This window comes from Myxine glutinosa, chromosome 2 (genome assembly GCF_964187855.1).
Source record: "Myxine glutinosa chromosome 2, kmMyxGlut1.1, whole genome shotgun sequence".
Lineage (NCBI taxonomy): Eukaryota > Metazoa > Chordata > Myxini > Myxiniformes > Myxinidae > Myxine > Myxine glutinosa.
In genome coordinates, this window is record NC_136262.1 from 194,214,121 (window position 1) to 194,228,744 (window position 14,624).

The 14,624-nt window shown below is 44.9% G+C and overlaps 1 protein-coding gene across 3 annotated transcripts in view; it reads left to right on the forward strand.

Annotated features, from left to right (window-relative positions):
* Nucleotides 1–14,624, forward strand: part of DENND10 (DENN domain containing 10) — an 80,365-nt gene that overhangs the window by 8,918 nt on the left and 56,823 nt on the right. For 2 of the 3 annotated variants that reach the window (XM_078772139.1, XM_068106535.2), the window contains exons 2-4: nt 264–460; nt 13,472–13,551; nt 13,695–13,843. In XM_078772139.1, the coding sequence (XP_078628265.1) occupies nt 264–460; nt 13,472–13,551; nt 13,695–13,843 (426 nt within the window). Of the gene's footprint in view, nt 1–263; nt 461–9,582; nt 10,685–13,471; nt 13,552–13,694; nt 13,844–14,624 lie in introns of those variants that run through there. The other variant, XM_078772140.1, reaches the window with a different exon arrangement.

The following is a 14,624-nucleotide window of genomic DNA, read 5'->3' on the forward strand; positions in this document are numbered from 1 at the left end:
TAATTAGGGTAGCGCTTGACCGATTCGGCACCCCAATCTGCACCGTATTGTGGCTTTTCGACACGTGACCTGGCAGGGAGCTTCAGATCTGTTGACTGTTATGGTCGCATTGAGGTGATTTTCCGGATTCGAACCAGGCAACTGGAACAGACCGGACGACTACAACAATATGATGTTTTGAGTGATATTATTGAACATGCCACACACAAGATGGAGGCATTGGTTGTCATTCATGTCGTGTTTCTTCCATCCTCTCCCTTCAGAGAAAGACAGCAATGGGGATATTTTGTGGGTGTGGTCCTTTCCTTCGGTGACAGAAGAATTTCGATTGCTGCTTCTCAGGAAATGCCCACTGACCGCTGATTGCCCTTCTTTGCCTCCTTTTGTGTTTGGGCAGCACAGAAAAGTGTGGTTCTACATGTCCACTGGTGATGTATCTGAGCCATCAGTCTTGCCGAAGGTTCTTGAATTTTTCTTCCTTTTGGTTTAAAATTACTCAACAGTCAATGTTTACGTGAATGGAAAACTAACCTTTGCAGTGACTTGAAGGCTAGTGCCAGTCTGCATTGGTGGGCAGGTAGAACGATGGATGTAATATAACAGACCATTGATCAAAGTATGTTAACTGCCATGGGAAGCAAGGAGAAGCTCATATTTCAAGCCGTAACGCTTACTCGGATCAAAATTATTCAATAGATGTTCCTAGTAGAGGGTTAGTGGCTTGTCGAGGGTGCACAGGGTGGGGGGCAGTGGCTAGTAGAGATTGTACAGGGTGGGGGTTAGTGGCTAGTCGAGGGTGCGCAGGGTGGGGGTTAGTGGCTAGTAGAGGGTGCGCTGGGTGGAGGGCAGTGACTAGTAGAGATTGTGCAGGATGGGGCTTAGTGGCTAGTCGAGGGTGCGCAGGGGGGGGGGGAGGGGGGCAGTGGCTAGTAAAGGGTGTGCAGGGTGGGGGGGGGGCAGTGGCTAGTAGAGGGTGCGCAGGGTGGGGGCAGTGGCTAGTAGAGTCCCTTTATAGAGAGAGTAGCGACAACTAACGATTTGACGCCATTTTGAGTCCATTAAGTGCGGAGCCGCCGTATGGCGCTTGTGCATTGAACCGTGTATTCCATTATGTTCTCTATGTATGAGAGATGGGAATGGTCTTTTCCATGTTGATAATGAACAAATTATGTGAAGATGACAAAATAGAAGATTTATGACAACGAAGAGCCATATGATAAAGAAGAAAATCACAGAGCTGGTTGTGATTTAACAGTCACAGACATTTAGAACCATGACAAAGAAGGAATGAACTAGACAGGTACACGTGCTGCTTATTTCAGCCTCATTTTAATTTCAGGGAGGCGAGAGCGAGACTCGAACTCTCACCTCCCTGCTTATACATGTACATGTACAATACAATGTTAAGAGTTATCTTTGTATTTCTGCAGTTGTTTGACCTTGTTTATCGTGTGTGGGTATATATTTGTGTTTGTTTAATTTTCATATTTAAATTATATGAATCTAAACTTTGCTGCATGTTGCCGATCATATATTAATCCCACCAAAAATAGATTAGCCCGCCTACCCCCGGCCCTCTTTCTCTCTTTCTCTCTTTCTCTCTTTCTCTCTTTCTCTCTTTCTATATACTAGGGCATGCCCGTACTATATCTATATCTAAAATTATATCCCCCCCCCTCTATTTACATGAAATGGTTTGGTCCAAAGCGAACGGCTTGCGAGTACGGTGACAATCCCCCCCCTCTATTTACATGAAATGGTTTGGTCCAAAGCGAACGGCTTGCGAGTACGGTGACAATCCCCCCCCTCTATTTACATGAAATGGTTTGGTCCAAAGCGAACGGCTTGCGGAGTTTGGTAAAGAAATCGCCATAGCGTGCACAAACGCGCAGGAAAGCGAAAGAATCGCAAATTAGTTTTAATTAGTTTTAAAACATAGTTTAACGCCAACATAGTTTGCCAACGTGAAATAAATGAATACGCTCTCAAATGTGCCGTCCGAGGCAGAGTCTGTTCGGCACGTTCGGCACACGTGATAGCTCGCTGCTCTCTGATTGGTTGAATCGTTTTTTGGACATAGCTCGGTAACTACTTGTCCGATTAATATGAAACCTTGAAAAGGCACATCCTCGGGTCCCCAGCAATATACCTGGCAAGTTTAAAGTATATCGGACCCGTGGTTGTCGAGAAACAGCGGTCACAGACATACATACATACATACATACATACATACATACATACATACATACATACACACAGAGATTACTGGAATTATATATATATATATATATATATATATATATATGTGTATATATACACATGCACACACATACAAATTATAAATTGAAAGTCACAAACACAAGTTAATGTCCTCACACATTCAAATCAACAGAGACAAATACATACATTCAATGCATGCCCCCCTTTCTCAGTTGTGGCATACAACTGTATCACTGGCATGAATTGGTTTCGAGCAAATTCTTTCTGAAGCATCATTGAAAATTTTGAATGACAATAATCCTTTCTTCCATGTGAAAGTACAAAAAATAAAACTTATTTTATTATTTGTTTTACGAAGGTCTCAGAGACCATTGTGAAAGGCTTTGAACTCATTTACGATTAATACTCAAACCGTGAACCTGTAACCTTCCACTTTTATAGCAAATTACATAATTTTGTTAAAAACAAAGCATGTCATTCACTTGTTGGAGTACTAACTACCACAGGCAGGAAAGTGCCTTTAGCAGAGGGCATTGGGCAGAGGGCATTAGCAGAGGGCAGCCCGTGTGCGTGGGTTAGACCAAACATATCGTATTGGTAACCGTCACATGCGGATAAGTTAACCGCGACATGTGAATAAGATAACCGTGACATGTGAATAAGGTAACCACTACACCTTCCCCTTCAAGTGCTAATAAATCCACGAGCAATGGATAACAAGCCTGTAAAGCCAAAGCAAAGGCCAGTCTCACTCGCAGCACACAAATATACGCATATGGGACCATTACCACCATCACACTGACCTGGCAGAGAACTGACGAAGAAGTTACTTTCCATCCAACACGACTGACTCTGTTCTCCCAGATTTTCCGTCTTTTAGCATCTGATGGAAATCTATACATCTTGAATCCCTTCTCCGTTCTATTTGTGCACCCACAGGCGCTACAACCTGTCATTTTGTCGTAAAATCGATGTAAAACACGAATGAGAACGCTGCGTACAGCGGGAACGTTAAAACGCTGACCGATATGCGTCCGATCCTGATCCTGTCCGTGATGGACTCAAAATGGCTCCACGCAATCACGTGACTAGATTTTTCCGGACCCTCTATGTCGCAACTCTGTATATAAAGGGATTCTAGTGGCTAGTAAAGGGTGTGCAGGGTGGGGGTTCGTGGCTAGTATAGATTGTGCAGGGTGGGGGTTAGTGGCTAGTAGAGGGTGCGCAGGGTGGAGGGGAAGTTGCTAGTATAGGGTGTGTGCAGGGTGGGGGTTAGTGGCTAGTAGAGGGTGCGCAGGGTGGGGGTTAGTGGCTAGTAGAGGGTGTGCAGGGTGGGGGTTAGTGGCTAGTAGAGGATGTGCAGTGTGGGGGGCAGTGGCTAGTAGAGGGTGCTCAGGGTGCATAGTTGTGAGTTTATGGGATGTGCACTATGCTGTACAAATGTGGATTCTACACTGTAAGAATATCTGGCTGGAGCCCTCACACACATAAATGGTTAGAGCCCATAAGAAAGGGCTATTGTAGAAATTTATCTCCTTTTTGTGCATAAACATTTGGTTTATAATGCAGTATATTACAGACTTTGCTAAAGAGTGGGGTGCAAGCAAATTTGTTTCAATATATTTACTTGTAGTTTAAAATTACCTCCGAGTCAGTGTATGTGAGAATGCAAAACTAACGTTCATCATGAAGGCTAGCGTTTGTGTCGACGGGCAAGAATCACCCTTCCAGCTCAGCTCTTTGTCGCTCCGAGTTGCATCACACCCTGCTTCACAAGCAGTGTACTCCAACACACTTTACTGATAGCACCAGACCAATGTTTGACCCAGGAGTCCTTGACCTCTGGGGTGACACGGGTCTACAGTGGAGAATAATTGCAATGAATCCATCTACCAAGAGGAGTAAATGAGAGAACTTGAGGTTTGTGGAACAACGTGGCCTTTATCAATAAATAAATTAATGAATAGTTGGTGTCCACACTATATATTCACATTCCTATGGTACAGGAGACGGGACACTTGATCTTTATCAACTGCGTGAATTTACACACTTCGGGTTCATACTCGTGTAACAATTAATTAATACGAAGTGACTTGTAAACAGGTGTTTATTGCAAAAATTATGAGGAAGAAATTAAATTAGAGGTTCGATTAGAGGTCCGAAATATTAGCTCAGAGGTCCGATGGAAATAATTAAATTATTAATATTTTGAAGTGCTGTAAAGCTTTTACATGTGAAAAACTTTTACATGTGTTTTTACAGAGAGATTGAATAGTTTACTTACACTGTACTTGTGAAAATGGATAACTTTTCTCAAGTTTTTATGACAATTCGTAGTATTGTTTTTCAGAATGTTGCAACTCGTATTCACATTTTAAACAAAACTAGTGAAGAACCCGTCCAGAAATCCTCCACTTCTACAATGTCTATGGTTTGCAGCGAGATAATTCCTATATTATGTTAAATGGCTTGTAAATGCATGCTTTGGAATGCTTGGGCCTGATGCCTTGGATTGCCCCAAAGCATTCTATGATATGAGTGAGGAAAATGAAGAAAGAAAAAAAACATTTCAGCGCTTTATCATACAGAAACCTTTGCGGCTGCTCCAAGTCAAGGCATTGTTGAGCAGGCCGAAACAAAATGGCGGCTTAATACCACAGCGAGATGACAGCAAGCTGACCAAGACAGCAAGCTGACCAAGGGAAGGCTTTTTTTGTCTTTGTGATGAGGAATCCCTAAATGATCTTCAAAAGGGATTAACTCATTTGGAGTTCCCTTTGTATGCATGCAAAGTTTCTGGCCACTTTGTTTTATGGTTTTGGAGTTATGGAGGACACACACACACACACACACACACACACACACACACACACACACACACACACACACACACACACATACACACACACACACACACACACACACATACACACACACACACACACACACACACACACACACACACACACACACTCTTTTATTGTTTTCGAAGGTTATTTACCAATTTTGCAATAAACTGTTCTGTAGCAACAACACAACAACATGCATTTTAAAGGCCATTTTCCCTGCTAGAGCGGGGGTTAGCCTTGCGGTCCCCATGACAATCTTCTCCATTTTGCCCTATTTTCTGCATCTCTCCTTGTTAACCCCCTTGCCCGCATTTCTTCTTCCACCATCTTTAGCCAAGTCTTTTTCGGTCTTCCCCGTCCTCTGCTTCCTTCTACATTCATTTCCATCACTCTTCTCAACCAGTCACTTTCATCCTTCCTCAACACATGACCAAACCATCTCAACCTGTTCCTCTTCACAGCATCAATCACAGACTCTATTCCCATCATCTTTCGCAATTCATCATTTGTCTTCCTCTCTCTCAACGATACTCCACACATCCACCGAACCATTCGCATTTCCACCCTTTCCAACCTTCGTTGCTGCTCTACGTTTATTACCCATGTCTCGCTCCCATAAATCATAACACTTCTCACACATGCAGCATACACCTTTCCCTTCAGCTTCAACGACACTCCCCTCATCATCAGCACGCCACCCAGTTCCCGAAACTTCTTCCATGCACATCTCACTCGAGCAACCGTTGCCGAGTCTGATCCACCTTCTCCATTCAGCATGTCTCCGAGGTAGCAAAATGTTTTCACACCTTCCAGCTTCACGCCATCTCCAAGATCCAACTCAACATTTCCTCCATCTGCAGCTCCCTCTGTGCACACCTTACATTTGAATGTAGCTGCCACACTGGTTAATGACCCTCTCAGACCACTACATTTTTGATGAACCCACTCAGCGCACATTGTACATTGAATGGAGTTCACTCCGACACCCTTCCTGCACACAGCACAGGGCCACTTCCCAGTTCTTTCCACCTCACCACATGCTTTACCACTTGCCATCACCTTCGTCTTTCCGATATTCACCTTCAGACCTTTTGTCTCCATACATTCCTTCCACGTGGTCATCTTTTCCTTCAGTCCATCCATACTTTCCGCAATCAACACCAGATCATCTGCATACAACAACTCCCACGGTAAACCCTCCTTTACGTTCTGAGCCAGCACCTCCATCACAGCTACAAATAGTAATGGACTTAGTACCGACCCCTGATGCACTCCCACCTTCACCTCAAACTCACCACTGTTCCCGTCCTTCGTCCTTACAGCTGTGCGCGCTCTTTTGTACATTGCCATCACTACTCTGATCAACCATTCCTCCACTCCTAACTTCCTCTATGCCCATGTCAATACTTTGCGTGGTACCCTATCGAATGCTTTCTCCAGATCAACAAACCCAAGAAACAACTTCTTCCTCTTCTCCATGTACTTCTCCTGCAACTGCCTCACAATGAAAAGCGCGTCTGTCGTTCCTCTTCCTGGCATGAATCCAAACTGCATTTCGTCGATCTTCACTTTCTTCCTTATCCTCCTCTCCAACACCCTTTCCAATACCTTCATTCCATGCTCCAATAACTTTATCGCTCGGTACGAGCCACACTCCAGAGGGTCACCTTTCCCCTTGTATAGAGGGACGAGGGTACTCAGTTCCCAATCCACTGGAATGCGGCCTTCTTTCACCACCAGATTACAGATCTCTGTCATTCTCTTCACACCCCAACTTCCTGCTGCCTTCAACATATCTCCCACAACTCCCGTCGGCCCTCCCGCTTTTCTACCCTTCATTGCTTTTATCGCTTCCTCAACTTCCTTCTCAGTTATCTTCTCTGCCGGTCCTAAAACAGGGTTACTCTCTATGTTGCCATCCCATTCATTCTCTGTATTCAACAGCATTTCCATATATCTTTTCCATCTTCCTTTAATTCCATCTGGGTCGACAACGATTTGTCCCACTTCATCCTTCAAGCAACTCACCCCCATCACATCACACCTCTCTTTCGCTATCTGCTTTGCAATCCTGAATACTGCTTTCTGACCCTCTTCCGAATCCACCGAACCACTTCCCGCATGAGTGGCTACCCCAGTTTCAACAGCCGCCAAGCTCCTGAAAGTACTCTTTGGGAAGCCAAGCTAAGTGCCGACTGAAGGGGTTTATTTTCATTTTATCTTTCCCTTGACACCACCCACCCCCCACCCCCCACTCCCCAGAATTTCCATGTTTTAAACGTTTCCCGGTGTGTACCCTGGATAAGAATAGGTACACCGTATCCCTGCGTGTCGTAAGAGACGACTAAGAGGGTTGGCGTCAGGAAGGGCATCCGGCCATAAAAACATTGCCTCAAAAAAAAAAGGGAACCATGACAATTACAACTACATATGGGCAGGGTACAGCCCGAAGTGGAGATCGGTTTCTGAGGTTTGGGACATGGAATGTAGGGACAATGACAGGGAGATCAGGAGAAGTGGTGGAAGTATTGGTCAGAAGAAGAGTGGACATATGTTGTGTGCAAGAGACGAGATGGAAGGGAAGTGGTGTGAGAATGGTGAAGGGTAGGCAGGGACAGAAATACAAGTTTGTGTGGCAAGGCTGCCTGGAGGGCATGAATGGTGTTGGTGTCCTGTTTTCTGAGGAGTTTGTAGACAGTGTGGTGAGTGTGACTAGAGTGAGTGATAGGTTGATGATGGTGAAAATGATGATTGGAAAGCTCTTGGTGAACGTCATCTCGGGATATGCTCCGCAGGTTGGTCGAAGCGATGAAGAAAAGGACACGTTCTGGTGTGCGATAGAGAAGCTGATGGAAAACGTGAAAGATGAGGAAGTTGTTGTGGTAGGAGGAGACCTAAATGGACATGTGGGAAGGAGTATGGATGGTTTTGACGGAGTTCATGGGGGTTACGGATATGGTGTGAGAAATGGAGAAGGTGAAAGGATTTTGGAGTTTGCTGATGGAGCTGATTTGTTGATTTGTAATACTCAGTTCCAGAAAGAGGATAATAAGCTTGTTACATACACGTCAGGTGGGTCGACGACAACCGTTGACTACCTGATGGTGCGTAGGCGAGATAGGGGGCACCTCCGGGACACAAAGGTGATCCCGGGGGAGGAGGCTGTTTCACAGCACCACTTGGTTGTCTGCGACGTAAGGGTGAAAGGTGCGAGGAGAGCTCGGCGGGTGAAGTACCAACCGAGAATGAAGGTGTGGAGGTTGAAAGAGGTGACAGTAAGGGAGGAATTAAAAGAGAGGCTGAGTATGGTGGAGGATGATGTGGTTGAGCTTGAAAGTGGTTGGATGTCAATGAAAGCTCGTCTGTTGGGAGCCGTTGGTGAGGTATGTGGATGGACAAAAGGACCACCGAGGCACTCGGAAACATGGTGGTGGGATGATGAAGTTGGAAAGAGGATTGACGTGAAGAGGAAGAAGTTCAAGGAGTGGCAGAAGGCGAAGGGTACGGGAGCAGAAACAGCAGAGCATGAAAGTTATAAGGCAGCCAAGAAGGCTGCAAAGAAAGAGGTAGCAAAGGCGCAGGAGGCATGTAGGAAAATGTTCGGAGAACGCTTGGATTCGGAAGAGGGTCAGAAGAGGGTCACCTATTATAGCACTCAGATGTATCTATCTATCAGCAGCTACTGCTATTATAGTACTCATACATGTATCTATCTATCAGCAGCTACTGCTATTACAGCACTCATAGATGAATCTATCTATCAGCAGCTACTGCTATTATAGCACTCAGATGTATCTATCTATCAGCAGCTACTGCTATTATAGTACTCATACATGTATCAGCTATCAGCAGCTACTGCTATTATAGCACTCATAGATGTATCTGTATATCAGCAGCTACTCCTATTATAGTACTCATAGATGAATCTATCTATCAGCAGCTATTGCTATTATAGCACTCATAGATGAATCTATCTATCAGCAGCTACTGCTATTATAGCACTCAGATGTATCTATCTATCAGCAGCTACTGCTATTATAGTACTCATACATGTTCTGTAGCGATGGAATTTATTTTATTACCTCCGCCACCAAAGGGGGATGGAAGTTATGTTTTCACCCCTGTCTGTCCGTTTGTGAACAAGATATCTCAAAAAGTTGTGGACGGATTCGGACGAAATGTGGGAGAGATGTAGTGTATGTGACAAGGACGAAATGATTAAATTTTGGTGAAAATCAGGATCCGGATCCAGCTTTTAGAATTTTTGAAGATTCTTCACCATTGAGTGAATGAATGAATGAATGATCGTTTTTAAGGCCATTTTTCCCCGCTAGAGCGGGGGTTAGCCTTGCAGGCCCCATGACAATCATGGTTCCCTGTTTGAGGCAATGTTTTTATGGCCGGATGCTCTTCCTGACGCCCGACACTTTTCACCATTGAGTGATATGGCCAAAAAACGATGTATAGCAGGATATCTCAAAAAGTTGTGGACAGATTTGGACGAAACTTGTTGGAGAGGTTATGTATGTCAAAAGGACTAATTGTTTCGATTTCAGTGAAGATCTGAATATGGATTCGGCTACAATAATTATTTAATTTTTAAGTGATTCTTCACCATTGAGAGATCGGGTGAAAAGCGATATATAACATGATATTTAAAAAACGTTATGGACGACTTATGAATAGACTTGGTGGATGAGTTGGTTATTTGAAAAGAACAAGCCAATTAGATTTTGGTTCAGGTCCGAATCCAGATCCGGCCCATCAGTGGGATACAAAAGTAAACTGTTTACCATGCGGTGGTATGCTCTCTACTGGGTGCCGTTCTACTTTTTACTTTGATGATTTGTGAACCAGCTGTTCCTGCACCGATGTAGAATAGTGGTGACAACTTGAACTCGTTTTGGTGGTGACACGTTTTTACCTCTCACTGTTTTCTTGCTCTCGTTATAACAAACAACAACATGCATTTTAAGGCCATTTTCCCTGCTAGAACGGGGGTTAGCCTTGCGGTCCCCATGACAATCTTCTCCATCTTGTCCTATTTTCTGCATCTCTCCTTGTTAACCCCCTTGCCCGCATTTCTTCTTCCACCATCTTTAGCCAAGTCTTTCTCGGTCTTACCGTCCTCTACTTCCTTCTACATTCATTTCCATCACTCTTCTCAACCAGTCACTGTCATCCTTCCTCAACACATGACCAAACCATCTCAACCTGTTCTTCTTCACTAGTTATATGTTATATGTATAAATATATGCTCTAGTATTATATGCTCTAGTTATATGTATAAATATATATTTGCACATTTACAAGTGCAATCAGAATTGTAAACTTGAAAATAATGATTGTGGTTTCTATGTGACCAATATGTAGTAAACTATCACATTTGCTTACGCAAAGTTTTTGTCCCCATGGGCTGGCTTCAAAAATGAAATGTCAATTTTGCAATTAATTTTTCATCTTTGTCTTTGAAACTTAAAAATGCTGCCAAATGTGCATTGCCCTCACAGCCCCATCACCCCCGTCTCAATGCCACCTCACACCACTGGTTGTTGTTGATTCTTTGAACATTCCCTCCAAAATTGCTCCCTCCTTTCAAACTTATACCAATCCAGGTGAGCTCTAGCTAGTATTCTGTTATTATTCCTTGTGGCAAGCTGTCTTTTTCTCTTTACGGTGTTTCTCATTTTCAGTCATTTATATTTTGGCAAAGCAGCTTGAGATGGGCGGTGACATAATTCCAGTTTTCTTGATGCCTCACTTCCTGTGTACCTCACGTCCTGTATACCTCACTTCCTGTGTCCTCACTTCCTGTGTTCTGGGATCGTTACTGTATAAAAGCGGGTCAGCTGACGGCATGCGGGCTGCCTACGATCTGCTCCATGCTACGTTCCCTCTTAAGGACTTCAAGCCCTGCTTAGGCCTCTTCTTGTGCACCTGGCCACTATTGTGTTGATTAAAGCCTACCTAAAGGCCTACTTGTATTTTCTGCTCTGCTTTGCCACAACAATTTAATCAACACAACTATGGACCGGCTGCTTCAACCAGAACGCTTTGACGAGGATCCAAACTCAAGTTCAGCTACTGACGAAAGGACACACTGGTTTCCTACGAGAACGCTGTTGAAACGCTGAAGGCCGTGTATATAAAGCTGAATAATTAGATTTTCGCACACCACCTTCTTGCTACTCGTCGCCAACAAGTCGGCGAATCCCTGGATGAATACCTACAGGCTTTAAAGACACTGGGTAAAGACTGTAACTGCCAAGCCGTGACTGCAGCTCAACATCTAGAATGGCTTATTCGAGATTCATTCATCAGTGGACTACAATCCCCGTTGATCCGCCAACGTCTCCTATAAAATAGGACCTTAGACCTAGCGACCATGTTCGACCAAGCACGAGCCCTAGATTTGGCGCAAAAGAGCTCCAAGCAATATGGGGCGTCATCGGGGTCATCGTATAGTGACGCCGCTGCTGAACTGAAACAAGCTGTTCTGAATCCGTTCCACCCAACTTTCGAGTCAACCGACTCTCCAACACTATCAGCTGCTACCGGCAGTATATGCTTCGTCTGTGGTTACTTGAAAGACCCCCGTACAAGGTGCCCCGCAAGCGAGGCTACATGCAGCAAATGCGGGAAGAAGGGGCACTTTGCTAAATTCTGCCATTCGTCACCAGCCGCCACTGCCGCGGGCGCTACCTCAGCGCCAGTGAATCCCCCGACCCTTGCCTCTGTGACATCTGCAGCCATCTCTCTGGTGCTATCAAAAGCAACCTGTATGGTTGCCATTAATGGAATTGAAGCCGATGGCCTCATCGACAGTGGCAGCACGGAAAGCTTTATTCACCCACACCTCGTCAGGCGACATTCGCTAAAGTTTTACCAGTCGGGCGAAGCTGTCTCTATGGCCTCAGCATCGCTTTCAATGAAGACGCTTGGATTCTGCGTGGTCAATTTAACCCTGAATGGACGAAGCTACCAAGACGTGCGACTGTCCATACTCCCCGAGCTCTGCGCAGACGTTATCCTCGGGCAAGACTTCCAGAAACAGCATGACAGCGTTACACTGAAATTCAGAGGTAACCTGCCGCCTTTATTTCTCTGCGGATTGACCACACTATGCGTTGACCCCCCGGAACTGTTTGCCAATCTGACGGCGGCATGTCACCCTATTGCCTCCAGGCCGTGTCGGTACAGCTTCGACGACAGCAAATTCATCGAGAAAGAAACTCAGCGGCTACTACGCGAAGGAGTCATTGAACCGAGTAAGTCTCCGTGGCATGCCCAGGTCGTCGTAACTAAAGACAAAAACCACAAACGGCTTGCGATTGACTATTCTGAGACCATCAACCGATTTACGCTACTCGACGGGTACCCGCTACCACGTATCGATGACACAGTGAATAAGATCGCCCAGTATCGCGTCTTCCACACCATCGACCTGCGTAGTGCTTACCATCAGGTACCCATAAGGAACCAAGATAAACACTAACGGCCTTCGAATCAAGCGGAAGTCTTTACCAGTTCACGTGAGTCCCATTTGGCGTCACGGACGGCGTAACTTGCTTCCAACGGATCTTGGACTCCTTTATCAAGGAAGAGAAACTCGCTGGAACGTTCGCTTAACTAAACAATCTGACTATCTGTGGCATGACACAAACTGAGCACGACGTCAACCTGAAGCAGTTCCTCAAAGCAGCCAAAAGGAAGAACATCGGCTATAATGAGGATAAGTGTGTGTTTTCGACCACTAAACTCAGTACATTGGGCTATGTAGTAGAGGATGGTAAAATACGGCCAGATGCTGAGCGTTTTCGGCCCCTGCGAGAGCTACCCGTGCCGCATAACATTGTCCCTCTGCTGGATCGTCGGACTTTTTGCATACTACTCTCAGTGGATTCACAACGATTCAAGCAAAATTTGCCCCCTCAGTGCCACAAAAGCTTTCACCATCTTGAAGGAGGCTGAAACCACATTCCGACCATCTGGGACTCTGAGCAGTGTTTTTCTAAGCAAGGGGAGAATGACATAATTCCAGTTTTCTTGATGCCTCACTTCCTGTGAACCTCACTTCCTGTGTACCTCACTTCCTGTGTACCTAAATTCTTGTGTACCTCACTTCCTGTGTTCTGGGATCGTTACTGTATAAAAGCGGGTCAGCCGACGGCATGCGGGCTGCCTACAATCCGCTCCATGCTACGTTCCCTCTTTCGGACTTCAAGCCCTGCTTAGGCCTCTTCTTGTGCACCTGGCCACCATTGTGTTGATTAAAGCATACCTAAAGGCCTACTTTTCTTTTCTGCTCTGCTCTGCCACAATAGGCGGTATGATTTTTGCATGATCAATCACAGGTTGATTTGGGTTAAAAACAAGCATGTTTATGTATGCTATCATTGCAGGTGAGGCAGTATAGCCTTGTGCTTCTGGCAAAGGATTTTAACCCTGAGAAATATGCAACCTTCAGCCGTATCTTAAGCAGGTAAGAACATTGTATACACCCCCTTATTCTTTTCCTTGTCCCATGCCTTGGACTGCCTCACCCTTCATTAATCCCAGGATGACAATACATTATAGTCCTGAATGCAATAACACTTTCAAACTTGGTTTATTAACCTTTACCAGGAGTTATTGCAAGCATGGAAGTCCTGCAAGTATGATGGAAGCTTATCTCTCCTATATTACAAAGGGTGTATGTGAGGCTGAAGATAATGGATCTTTCCTGGTCCAGAACTACCCAGCCAAGATGGCTTACCTGGCTGGCTCAATCAAAGGTCAGTGTTTCTTTCCAATTACCTTTTCCATCTTTCCTTCCCTCCATAATTTTTTTTTAAACTATAAAGTATTTACTGCTAAGCAGGTGAGCTATACCTGGTGTTGGCCTAATGGTTAGGGCGGCGGGCTTGGGATCCTAAGGTCTTGAGTTTGAATCCCGCTGAATTAACGGGGCTGACTCACTCAGCCTGTGATCCTCTCGAGGTCGGCAAAATGAGTACCAGATAACTGGTTATAGAGAGGCATTGCATCAGCGGCAGACACGCCCACAGAAATGATGCAACCAGCAGCTGGGTGGCTGCACACGAACCACCCACCACCAGGTAAGCTCCTTTATAATATCTGCAAAATCCCCTGTTCAACTCAGGGTTGCAGGTTGTAGATGAAGATGCCACCTTTACATTGCATTCGTCTTTTATTCATTCCTTTTATTCAAATTGAGTGATGCATGCTTACGATACACCAAGCTTACTTAGAGCAGTTTTACAATTATCTCAACAACGATGATGAGATATTGTCACATTGAGTCTGACAAAAGTCACTCATCACACCAGGAGCTTTTGCTACTTCTGAAGATCGCCGAATTTAGCAAATTCACACTGTGTTCAATTAACTGTTCTTTATAATGTACAAACCCCCAAAGATCACTCCAATCCGAGGCAGAATTCGGCAGCACAATGTCGAGAGGGTGGAAAGGCATCTCTTTTAGTTAAAATGGGGTTTATTAAAAGAAATATGGGGATAAGGGTGGACAAGACGCTATCAATAAAACCATACAGA